The 13234-nt window shown below is 39.3% G+C and overlaps 1 protein-coding gene across 1 annotated transcript in view; it reads left to right on the top strand.

The window, feature by feature from the left end:
• Positions 1-13234, top strand: part of LanA (laminin subunit alpha) — a 1178005-nt gene that overhangs the window by 676761 nt on the left and 488010 nt on the right. Inside the window, exon 34 of the mRNA XM_090374120.1 lies at positions 7073-7173. Coding sequence (XP_090230246.1) covers positions 7073-7173 — 101 coding nt within the window. The remainder of the gene's footprint in view (positions 1-7072; positions 7174-13234) is intronic.

Raw genomic sequence — 13234 nt, 5'->3', positions numbered from 1 at the left:
GCCTAGTCTCCAGTGATTGAGGTGTATAAAGCCTTGAATGGTTTGAACGTGCTCAATGCTGATGCCATTCTTCCTCATGCTCAGAATAATCACCTGAGCAGGCATAAATTCAAATTGAGGAAAATAGAGTTGTAGGATAGATCTGTGGAAGTTTGCCTTTAGCAAGCTGATATTTGATTGCTGGAGCAGACTTCCATCTTCTGTTGTGGACGTTGAGAGCCTAAAGAAATTTAAGGCTGAGCTGGACAGGTATTTGGAAAGAATGGAGGGGTGAAATGGGAGCAGTTTTTTTTGGCTGATGCTGCATAAGCTTGCTTTCTTGCATAGCATTACTCTTAGTAGAGGTATTGTATGCGTCTACTAATGGTAATGCTAATGCTAAATAAATGGGTAACATAAGCTAGAATATTACCAATGGATCAACACTGACTGAATTCATACTGGTGATTGTTGATCAGACGGGAGGTTTCTAAATAGTTTAAGATTTGGCATTTAATTAATTTCTCCATTACTTTAGAAAGATTAGAAGTAATTGCAATGGGACGATAATTGGATGGGAGGGATTTGTCACCCTTTTTGGGAACTGGCTGGATGTGAGCAAATTTCCAAGCAGAAGGAAAAACACCTTCGGAATAAGAAAGTTAAAAATGGCGGAAAAGAACAGGATTAAGTCCAGGAGTACAGGTTTTGAGAACAAGTAGAGAAATACTATCAGGACCTGTTGCTTTCTTAGCATCAAGATTCGTCAAAATCCTTCTGACATCCTTTTGATGAACAACCACAAGAGGCATTCAATGGAGTGTGGTGGGGTTGGTGGCAGGTGTTTTACCAAGATCATTAATACATGAGTTGGAAGAAAAATGGGATGCTAGCAGGTCAGCGTTATCCTTGGCCGAAGTGACAATAGAACCATTTGGTTTTTACAGAGTTGGGTGCAGAGATCTGTAAAAGTTGTGGCCAATAGCTTTGGCAAGAGACCAGTATGCTTGGCTACCATTAGGGCAAGAAGCAAGTTTTCTACTCTTAGCCTGTTCAAAATCTAGTTTGGACTGATTAATAATTGCTTTGCAATTGTTACGAGCTCTTGTGTAGGCAGAAAATGAAACTGAAGAATTGGAAACAAGCCTATTACGATATGCTACGTTCTTCTCTTGAACAGCTTTAGCACATTTATTGGAAATCTTAGGTTTAGATAAAGGACGAGATTTTAAAGTGAAATATGGAACAAAGGATTCTATTCCTTACTAGAACAATTTCACTGACACGATCTGAGCAAACGTTGACATCAGAAGTTTTGAAACGGTAAATCTGACCAAGGAAAAGAAGAAAAGAAATCTCGCAGGTCACCCCATTTTGCATTCTTGTAATGCCAAACAACATGAGGTTGGGAATAACCATGAGATGAAGGCTCCGGAGCATTGGAGAAGAGACAGTCACCAAGTTGTGATCTGAGGTGCTGTTTTTGTTGTTATTTGATTTTTAGGAGCATTAGCAACTAAGGCCATATTGCTCCAGGGATATGTGGTGGTCATTCCCTGACCTTACCCCCTCCTTTGTATTTGGTGGTCACGGGCTCGAACCCTGGTCTAATCAAGAAGCGTGTGCTACGCACTGCTGGTCCTGCCCACCTGGCTACGGAGACGTCTTTCTGAGGTGCCTAAAGGACCATTCACTTTGACCATGTACTTAGAAGGGTTGTTTTTGGGAAAAAGATCAAGTGTGTTGGCTGTATGGTTAGGGTTGTCTGGTATTTTGGTAGGTAAATGAAGAATCTCTGCGAGGTCATTAGTAATTGCAGAAGCCTCAGTATCTCGACCAGCTGGATCTGTGTGACTAGAAAACCGAAGCCAGTTGGAGTTGCGAACATTAAAATCACCGAGGGAAATTATCTCACTGTTAGGAAAGTTGGACTGGCAAAAATCAAGTTGCAAAGAGGAAGTCAATGAATGCCAAGTGATTAGTGGACTTGGGAAAATGGTAAGGACAACAGATGAATTTGACTGAATCCGGTAGAGAGATTTTAAGCCAGAGAAGATTGAAAAGAGGTGATTCCAAATTACCAAATCTCTGACAGGAAATATCAGAACAGACATATGCATAAGTACCAACTTTGAAGTGAAAGGAATCATACAGCGAATAATTTGGGTAACTGAGATGAGCAGTGATTGAATCAACCGATAACTGAGATTCTGTCAGAAAAAGTACATGGGGTTTGGCAGTGTGTAAGTGGAAATGGACATCATTGAAATTAGAACTGAGACCACATATACAGGGTTGTTAAAATTGCAGTATCCCTATGTAGAATTCTCTGGAGCGAGTTCTAAGTCTCGTACCGAAGAGAAATTTGGACAACTGGTACAATAAAAAATGTGCTCACCATTAATTGAAAAAAAAAAAAAATTTGTTACAAAATTTTGTATTGCCACAGTGCCAAAATTTGGCACTGTGGCAATACAAATCACTTGAACAGTGCTACAATTGTTCAATGTGTCCTCCATTTTGGTCAGCAACAGTTTCCATTCGAAGAACAGCATTTTCTACAGCAGAACATAACATGTGATCTGGAATAGCCAGCACATGAAGTCTAATTCTGTCCTTCAGATTGGCCAGAGTTTGACATCCTTCCCGATACACCTGGTTCTTCAAAAAACCCCACAACGAAAAGTCGCATGGAGATTGAGGTCTGGTGATCAGGGTGGCCAAGTTGTCTGGAAACAATGGCTGATGACCTGTTTGTCTGTAAAGCGTTGCCTTAGCAATCTTTGGACACAATGGTGGATTTGGGGGTGGGGCACCATGTTGCGTGAATATGGTATCATTAATATCTTTATTGTAGGCAGTGAATGGTTACATGATGCCTGATGCAATAATACCCATAACTACGATAATGCTAGGGGTATTAACATAAAATAATTAATACATGAAAAATTACATAAACGTATAATTATATATTTTACATATAAAATTAATATGAAAATGGGAAATGAAAGAACATGAAAAGACGATGGCAATCACTCGACTAAAGACAAAAGCTGTTCCCTGATGGTGTGTCTAATGTAGAATTTGTTCTCTGTACTTTTTGTAGTCCATATCCATCTCCTGGACGTTTTGGAGCATCTCTATGGAATTGGGCAGGAATCTATCGCCTATCCTGAGCCTCCCCTTCACAGTCTGCAGAGAGGAGAGGGCTCTTAAAGGTTTTTTTTGAGGGGGGGGGGGATCCTCCAATTGCACATCTGCCAAGAACTTGGCATATTGACTTCTCCCGCTATCATTTAAATTGACATGAGCAAGCGGAGGGCGATATCCGTTTGGTGACTTTTCTGTAATTGGGAAGTTGGGTAATATCTGAATTATGTGTGAGTGGTGGCAGTTTATGCTTGAAGGTGACCCACCGAAGAAGCCAGTACTCATCAGATGCAATGGTTTTTAGCGTGGTTTCCGTTGCTGACACTCAGATTTCTGAACCATAGTGTTGACTGGCTGCAGAAACTGGTATATGTAGTGGAGCATGTACTCAGGCTCCGTGACATCAAGGTGTTGTTTGGCAATCCATCTGGATCTGCTGCAGACCTTGTTGTGATTAATCGCAACATGGTGTTTGAAACTGAGTTTGGGGTCAAAAATAATGCCAAGATCTTTGTGCTTGTTTACTGGGGTAATGGGCATTCTGTGGATTTCCAGATTTACTTGTGTTGGGCTTGATTTGAGTGAGAATACCATTTGTGCAGATTTGTTTGGATTTATCTTAAGAGAAAACTTTGCCAAGTATGTAATCAAATTCTTAAGGCCATTAATTATGGTTTCAGAAACAGAATCAGCTTGGGTGGTCCCTTGTATCCGATAGAGGAGTTTCAAGTCATCTGCATAACCGTTAAATTCTGTTTGCTGGCACAGGAATGGGTGGATGGCACCCATAAAGAGGAGCCCTGATAGAATTCCACCCTGGGGAACACCTACACAAACTTTTCTTTTGAATAATTTTTTATTCACAGTCAGGTGAGGGACCCTAGTCGTAAGTAGTAACTTCAAGAATTCCAATATATTGCCTTTTATCTGGTATCCCTCCTCACAAAGTTGCAGGAGGGACTGGATGTCTATGCTGTCGAATGCAGACTGGATATCCAGATAAACAGTTGCCATATCAGCCCTATCTTGTCGAGCCCCAGAATGGCGTTGGTGGTTTGCAGCAGGTTGGTAATGGTGGACCTGCATTTCAAGGCATAGTGAATGAATGGTGATTCACATGGCAGAACCTGGTTGGTTAGGATGGGAAGAAGGCACTTCTCCATGACTTTGAGGAGACTGAAGGCACCCACGGTGTTGCAGCTCTGGTATTGCGAAATTTGCCAACATTTCATAATATCACTCTCCAGTGACGGAACAGGTGCGGGGTTCAGTTGGTGTTACCTGTTCAAAAAATTATTGTGCAATCATGAATGTGGCCGTAAATCCACACCACACTGTCACTTTTAACAGGACCTCTTGTAACGGGACCTCTTGGATAACTCAAGGGTTTTCTGTTGCCCAAATGCGACAGTTGTGCGTATTCACTTGTCCATTTAAGCAGAAGTCACTTGTCCATTTAAGCAGATGAAGGGCTTCATCACTCCAAAGAATGGTCCATGGCCAAGTGATATCCACACTCATCCATGCCAGAAACTGAAGTGTGTATGTGAAACGAATATCTGTATCTCCATGCTTTAGCTGCTATAGCATGTGCATCTTGTAAGAATAGTACCACAACACCTGACGCATTACTAGCCTTACAGTGGAATACGGCATGCCCACTTCACAAGAAACAGCTGGCACACTTGCGCTACCACATGGAGATTGACTTGATAAATCCACGACAGCCATAGCCACATCTTTAACACGAGAGTCCACTCGATTTTGACCTCTACTTGGTTTAACACCAAGATGTCCTGTTGCTTCAAATTTCACAATCATTTTGTGGACAGAACAGATAGTCATAGGTCCACGCCTTATGTGCTTCTGATGCTAAAATTCTCTGATAGTTGCAGCTGCATTGTTGCTGTTCTGATAGTATAGCTTCATTGATAGTGCCTTTTCCTGCAACGTTGTTGGCATTGCTGCTGTAGTGCGGGCAAACATCTACTGTATGATTTTGAAGACACTGCTTTGCTTTTATACAGTACAGTAGAGCTGAGTAGTGGGGCTGTGGCAATAACTTATGATTATGCAAATAACTTACGTTATTTGCATAATTGTAACTAAGATATTTATGTGCCATACAGTGACAGATTTTGTAACTAATTTTTTTTTTTACAATAATGGTGAGCGCATTCTTTATTGTACCTGTTGTCCAAAGTTCTCTTCAGTACAAGCCTTAGAACTCGCTCCAGAGCCCTCTACATAGGGATACTTTAATTTTAACAACCTTGTATTTGTGAAATGAACTAGGAAGTGTTTGGGAGGTTTAGATCTTTTTGCAGATAAGGTTACTCTATTTGTAATGAAATTTTTTGATTTGGCTAACACATGGTAAGAATATACAGAGATCCTTGACGTAACGTGGCCTCGACAATGCTTCCAGTCATTATCTGGAAAAGTAGAGGTAGCAAGATTATACACTAGCTGGTCCGGAAGCCTTCAAGAGGTTTGGTCCCGTGTACTAACTAGCTGTCCTGTGAACACTGTTTTAGAGCTGTACCCTTGAAATGTAAGGAAGTTTGGATCTCACCATGATGTTCATCATAACCTCAAAAGACATCAATCCTACTGCATGATGGAAGAGATGGGGGAAGGGTTGACTGGAACTTAGCTCTGGAGACTAAACATGGGTTCCACCACTTCAAGCCTCCAATAAGTAAAGTGGTGGTATTTCACCAGTTGATGAGAGTCATCTACCACCTAGTATTGCCAGGTAACACAGAGGGGGTGGCATTCTTCCATGTTGTGTTGGTGCCACACGTCAACCCCTGCTTATGTTTGTTCACACCTGGGTGGTCACCCACAGTGTGCTTGCACATGGTGGTTATACCCAGGATTACTAGCAGGCCCACCATTGTGAAGGTGCAAGCAGAGGATTTGGCTGTCACAGACTATTCGAACTCCGCTGAAATTGGGCCCACTTGATTTGTGCATCACCCGAATATCAGTTCCATCAGCATTTTATACTCCCAGGTAGCAAGTACCAAACAAAATGTTTGGTGGTAAACCACTTAAATCCAGGAATTCGGTTGGATATCGGTAAAGTGCTTCAGTATCTTCAGTTATAAATTTGTTAACACTCTTGTATTGTAATCAATCACCAGGCATCATTTGTAAAATTTCTAAATTGATTTTTTAACACTCATCATTTTTTGTGGCAAGAATAGCACGCAACAAAATGGCATTTACATAAGTAAAATTGTGGCCAAAAACAAAAGGAATCAAACTATCATGAACTATTAGTTTAGGATCTAGTTCAATTTAGTCCAAAGTTCCAGGCACTGTGGGATATGTTCCATTTCCGGTTGCAAGCAGGAAAGTAGCGAATTCTATTTCATCTAGATTAGCCCTCATGTTTTGCTCTAAATGGTGAATTTTGAAAGAATTCCACAAATGAAAATATTTTAAACATGGGTTCCACCCATGTTTAAAATATTAACAGTCAGCAAACAATTGCTGACTGTTAGTTGATAGCAAGAATGACTTCTGAACATTTTAATCATAATAAATGGAAATGAGTGTATGAGCTTGCATGTGCATGTGGTGAGCGAGCAGTGCAATGGATTAGTTGTTTCTTTTAAGGTAGGCAGTGCTAGTAGAGAATTATTATTATTTATTTTATTTTTTATTTTTGGAACAAAGGACACGATTGTGCAAATTGGCAATCAGTTAAATGGTTAAAGTGCAAATTGTTAATAAGAAAAAAAAAAGGCTTATCAACTTAGACAACCGTTTGCATCTTCCTGTGGCTCCGTCTATGAATTGAATATTATATATATATAGATATATATAAAATAAACTATGAACAGACACAATTTGGTCTCAGTTGCTCTTGTATCATTAAACTTCATACCAACAATAATAGAATGTTGACTAGTCCTTTTTATTACTTTTACAGAATGCCACTGTGATGACTGTGGCACCCATCTTTGTGATCACGCTTCAGGAGAATGCAGATGTTGGCCTAATGTTTATGGAAGTCACTGTGAACAGTGTGCCGTAAGTAATTAGCATGTCTTATTCTACTCTTCTTTATATGATTTTTAGTATTAAGTTTAAAATGGCAGAACAGTGCAAGAAAGCAGATATTTTGTTGCTTTGTCTGATATTAAAAAAAAGTTTGGTTCTGTAATTTTATATTTTATATACTTCAAATATTTGTCTGATTTTTTTAAACCTATATAAGTTCTTGACTCTACGATGCTAGCTAATAACTTGTTCCAACAACTGATTCTTTTTAGACTAAATGCAGATTTTCTACAGCTAGTCTGTAATTCTGATTCTTTAATTTTGTCTCCCGTTGTTTGCATCGTCATGAGAGATAGAGAGAATATGCTCTTATCTGATATTATGGTATGCTCAACCCTTTAAAGACCTTAAACATCTCAATCTGATTGCCATGCAGATATTTAGTTTCCAAATACTGAAACTTAACTGAATTCTTTTCTTGTAAAAATGTCTCCTTGAACCCATAACTATTCATGCCACCCTATTTTGTACCTGCCCTTTCAAGCAAGCTGATATTTTTAATGAGATGAGGTAGTGTGTATCACATGTATTATGTGATAATTACTGATTTTTCTCTGTGAACAAAATTGCCATTTATCATAATACCCAATAGCCTTATTTCACCACTGCAAGAACTTCATATTGGACGGTTTTGCAACCTCTATATCATTTTCACCTTAAGCAGTGTTGAATGTGTGACCCCCCACATCCTTGATAATTTAACTTGGGATTATATACCCACATGTGAAACCTTGTATTTCCTAGCATTATATAAATTAATAAATAATATTATTTATAACAGTGTATCCACTGTAATATTGTTTATTGAATTTTTACACAAACTTCTAATTTTTGTTAATGATAAGTATGATATCATTATTGTTAATAAAATCAGAAAGAACAATGGCCCTAGCATTAGAACACTGAGAGAATTTTTCATAATACTAGTGTACTCAGAACATTTCTCATTTATAACTACTGTTTTCCTTTTACCAGCTAACCATCTTTTTATTCGCAGTTGCAACCTCTCTCTGTATTATGAGCCTTTTCCAACATTTCTGTTTCATTGTTTTGAAAGTCTTTCTAAAATCACAGTTATATTAGGGTTATTCCTTTCAGCCAGTTCTTTTTTGACTACTGCATAATATACTACCTGATTGATTAGACAATTTCCCTTACACCATGTTGTGACTCTTGCAGTATTATTACTATTGAGATGATTTTGCACTTCATCCTTTAATCACTGATTCCATAATTTTTTCTGACAGAGTTGTCAGACTTATAGGTGTTTATTTCCTCAGGTCAATCTGTTAATTTGCCCTGTGTGTTTTGGGGTGTGGTTCTGTGTGGAGAGATTTGCATATTTCCAATCTCTGAGTCCACTGATACCACTATTATTATAAATAAGAGTTTGACCTTCTTAGCCACTTCTTTCAGTATAACCAGAAAGATATCATCTTCTTATACTTTCTTCACTTTTGAATCTGATAATTTATTCTTCAGAGTTTTCACTTATCACACATTCATTTTATGGCACATAATTGTTAGCTAAACTACCAGTTTGCACGCCTTTAAAAATATGTTTTGTGCGAATGTAGTTGGAAAAAAGCCTATCAAACTTTATTATAATCAACTTCTCACTATTATATGACTATTTTTGCAGTGGTCTTATAGCTGAAAATTACAAATCCTTAACGATTAGAAACAAAACATCTGTTTGATTTCCTAATTTATTTTGATATGAAAAGCTGTTTTTCCTGTTATTTTCAAAAAAATCCTAGCCATATTTTTAGCATTTTGATATAATGCAAAATCACCATTTCTCAGCGAAAGGTAGTAAGGTTGCTAGCCACTTTGTCCAGCTTTTTTGCCCCAGAGAAAAAAAAAAAAAAAAACACACACACACACACACACACACAAAATTACTTTGAAAATATTCACTTTAAACCCATCACAGTGTCTTTTTTGAAGAGATTTAGATGAGCAGTTGCTAGCTGCTCATCTAAATCTCTTCTAAATCTAATCATCAATCATGCAGTATGATTGATGATTTTTGAGGTTATGATGAATGTCGTGGCGAGATCCAATATTCCTTACATTTCGAGGGTACAGCTCTAAAACGGTGTTAGCAGGCCGGCCGCTAGTTAGTCCACCGGACTGAACCTATTGGTAACTCTCTAGGAAGCTTCCGGATCAGCTAGTGTATAATCTTGCTACCTCTACTCTGCCAGATAGTGACTGGAGGGAGTCCGAGTAGTGTGTATGCGGGGAGCATTGTCGAGGCCACGATATGTCAAGGATCTGGGTATATTCTTACCACATGTACGCCATATCCAAAAATTTCATTACTTCATACAGCATGTCCCACCCACTTTTTCTTACTATTGAATACACCATGAATTGTCAAAATAATAGAGCAAGCTTATCTGCGAAAAGATCTAAACCTCCCAAGGATTTCCTAATTCATTTCACAAATATACGTGGTCTCAATTCTAATCTCAACGATGTCCATTTCCACTTGCAGTCTTCCAAACCCCATGTACTTTTTTTGACTGAATCTCAGTTATCAGTTGATTCAACTACTGCTCATCTCAGATGTCCAAATTATTTGCTGTATGATTCCTTTCGCCTCAAAGGTGGTACTTGTGCATATGTCCGTTCTGATATTCCCTGTCAGAGACTTGGCAATTTGGAATCTCCTCTCTTTGATCTTCTCTGGCTTAAAATCTCTCTACCTCATTGTGTAAAATTCATCTGTTGTCTCTACCGTTCTCCCAACTCCACTAATCACTTGGAGCTCTTTGACTTCCTCTCTTTGCAACTTGACTTTCTCCAGTCCAACTTTCCTAACAGTGAGGTAATTTTCCTTGGTGATTTTAACGTTCACAACTCCAGCTGGCTTCCGTTTTCTAGTCACACCGACCCAGCAGGTCGAGATACTGAGGCTTTTGCAATTACTAATGACCTAGCACAGATTGTTCATTTACCTACAAGAATACCGGACAATCCTAATCATACAGCCAATATGCTTGATCTTTTTCTCACAAACAACCCTTCTAAGTACAAGGTTGAAGTGAGAGGTCCTTTAGGCACTTCAGATCACAACTTGGTGATTGTCTCTTCTCCAATGGAACCTTTATCTCATGGCTATTCCCAACCTCGTGTTGTTTGGCATTACAAAAATGCAAAATGGGATGACCTGCGAGACTTCTTTTCTTCCTTTCCTTGGTCAGATTACTGTTTCAAAACTTCTGATGTCAACGTTTGCTCAGATCGTGTCAGTGAAATTATTCTTGCAGGAATGGAATCCTTTATCCCACACTCCACTTTAAAATCTCGTCCTTTATCTAAACCTTGGTTTTCCAATAAATGTGCTAAGGCTGTCCAAGAGAAGAACGTTGCATATCGTAATTGGCTTGTTTCTAATTCTTCAGTTTCATTTTCTGCCTACACCAAAGCTCGCAACAATTGTAAAGCAGTTATTAATCAGTCCAAACTAGAGTTTGAACAGGCTAAGAGTAGAAAACTTGCTTCCTGCCCTAATGGTAGCCGAGCATTCTGGTCTCTTGCCAAAGCTATTGGCCGCAACTTTTGCCCATCTCTGCTCCCACCTCTGTCCAAACCAGATGGTTCTGTTGTCACTTCAGCCAAGGATAAAGCTGACCTGCTAGCATCCCATTTTTCTTCGAGCTCATGTATTAATGATCTTGGTAAAACACCTCCCACCATTCCTAACACGCTCCATTCAATGCCTCCTGTGGTCTTCTGTCAAAAGGATATCAGAAGGATTTTGATGAATCTTGATGCTAAGAAAGCTCCAGGTCCTGATGGGATTTCTCCACTTGTTCTCAAAACCTGTGCTCCTGAACTTATTCCTATTCTTTGCCGCCTTTTTTCACTTTCTTATTCCAAAGGTGTTTTTCCTTCTGCTTGGAAATTTGCTCATATCCAGCCAGTTCCTAAAAAGGGTGACAAATCCCTCCCATCCAATTATCGTCCCATTGCAATTACTTCTACTCTTTCTAAAGTAATGGAGAAATCGATTAACCGCCAACTCTTAAACTACCTAGAAACCTTCCGTCTGATCAACGATCGCCAGTATGGATTCCGTCAGTGTCGATCCACTGGTGATATTTTGGCTTATGTTACACATTTATGGACTAATTCAATGGAAAGGTTCGGTGAAACACAAGTAGTTGCTCTTGACATCTCAAAGGCTTTTGATCGTGTTTGGCATAAAGGTCTTCTAAACAAGCTTCCATCTTATGGATTGCCAACTGTTTTTAGTAATTGGTTATCCAGTTTTCTCTCTGATCGCTCACTGAGGGTGATGGTAGATGGCTCTCTGTCTTCTAACTTCTCCACTAATGCCGGTGTCCCCCAAGGTTCAGTTCTTTCCCCCACTCTTTTCCTCTTGTATATCAATGACCTTCTTCCATTGACTGGAAATCCTATCCATAGTTTTGCCGATGATAGCACATTGCATTCAACTTTCCATTTTGAGAAACCTTGTCCAGCTCAATCAGCTTCAAGTTCTCGAAAATCTGCTGCCAATTCCTTAAATGCAGATCTTCAGGTAATTCTCCAGTGGGGCAAAGACAACTCAGTTGATTTCAACCCTTCTAAAACTCAATCTTGTCTTATATCTCGCAAAAAGGATTCTTCTGCTCCTATGCTTATTTTTAGTGATACTCCGATTTCTAGGCAAAATGATATATCTCTTTTGGGGATTACCCTGACTTCTAATCTCTCTTGGCACAAGCACATTACAAATATTGCTTCTTCTGCATCTAAAAAACTTGGTTTTCTCTTTCGCTCTCGGCGTTACTTTTCTTCCAAACAGCTGCTCACTCTGTATAAATTGCAAATCCGCCCTGCCATGGAATATTGTTCCCACATCTGGGGTGGTGCCCCCAAAACCTCTTTCAGGCTTCTTGATTCCATTCAGAAGAGGGCAGTTAGGTTAATTAATGATTCATCTCTAACAGAGTCTCTCCACTCGCTTTCTCATAGACGCACTGTTTCTGCTGCATGCCTCTTCTACAGATACTTCCATGGGCACTGTTCTTCTGAATTGGCTTCTATAATTCCCGCTCTCTCTTTCAAAACAGTCCGAACACGTGCCGCCACCAGCCAACATCCATTTACTGTCCAACTTCAAACCCACAGAACCAACTTTTCATCTTCCTCATTTATTCATTCAACTGCCGTTTTCTGGAACAACCTTCCTTCATACGTATTTCCTGAAAATTACAATCTACAGAAGTTCAAGTCCAATATCAACAAATATCTTCTTTCGTCTTCTCAACCTCCAACCCAAGCACGGTACTAAGTACTATAGGTTATAATACCTCTCGTGTTTGGGGTTCTCATAAAAAAAAAAAAAAAAGCTGAGATCATGGGAGTCATGTGGGAATCAGTAATGATCTTAGTGCTGGTATAATTGAGAAATTTAAAAAATTTGAACTCAAGAATCAGTAATGATCACATAATGGAGTATGCAGAGAAGGTGTGATGTGAGTGGTAGAAACCACAAAAAGTGACCTTTGTCCAGCCCCTTAAATTTTACTGATAACTGATCTATATTTGCAAAATGGCCTTGTGCAGCAGCAATATGCATACTAAAATAAACCTTGTGACCATATATAGGAATTTTGCTATCAGGGAAAAGGAGGTGATTATCCCTCTGTATAAGGCAATGGTCAGGCCACGCCTTGAGTACTGCGTACAGGTCTGGAGGCCTCATTTTAGGAAGGATGTAGATTTACTTGAGCGTGTACAGAGAAGGGCAACAAGATTGGTGAGGGGAATGAAGGGATCCTCTTACCAAGAGAGGCTTAAGTTCTGCAAATTGCAGTGGCTGGAGACTAGGCACCTGCACGGTGATCTGATTGAGGTGTATAAGGCCTTGTTCAGATTATGAACCTAAGGGGGCATAAATTCAAATTAAGAAAAGACAGATGTAGATTAGATGTGCGGAAATTTGCCTTTAGCCAGCGGGTGTTTAATTGCTGGAACAAACTTCCATCTGTCGTTGTGGAAGTTGATAGGT

This window comes from Mastigoproctus giganteus, chromosome 5 (genome assembly GCF_048544385.1).
Source record: "Mastigoproctus giganteus isolate SK-2022 chromosome 5, ASM4854438v1, whole genome shotgun sequence".
NCBI lineage: Eukaryota > Metazoa > Arthropoda > Arachnida > Uropygi > Thelyphonidae > Mastigoproctus > Mastigoproctus giganteus.
This window is presented reverse-complemented; position numbering and strand designations above follow the sequence as displayed.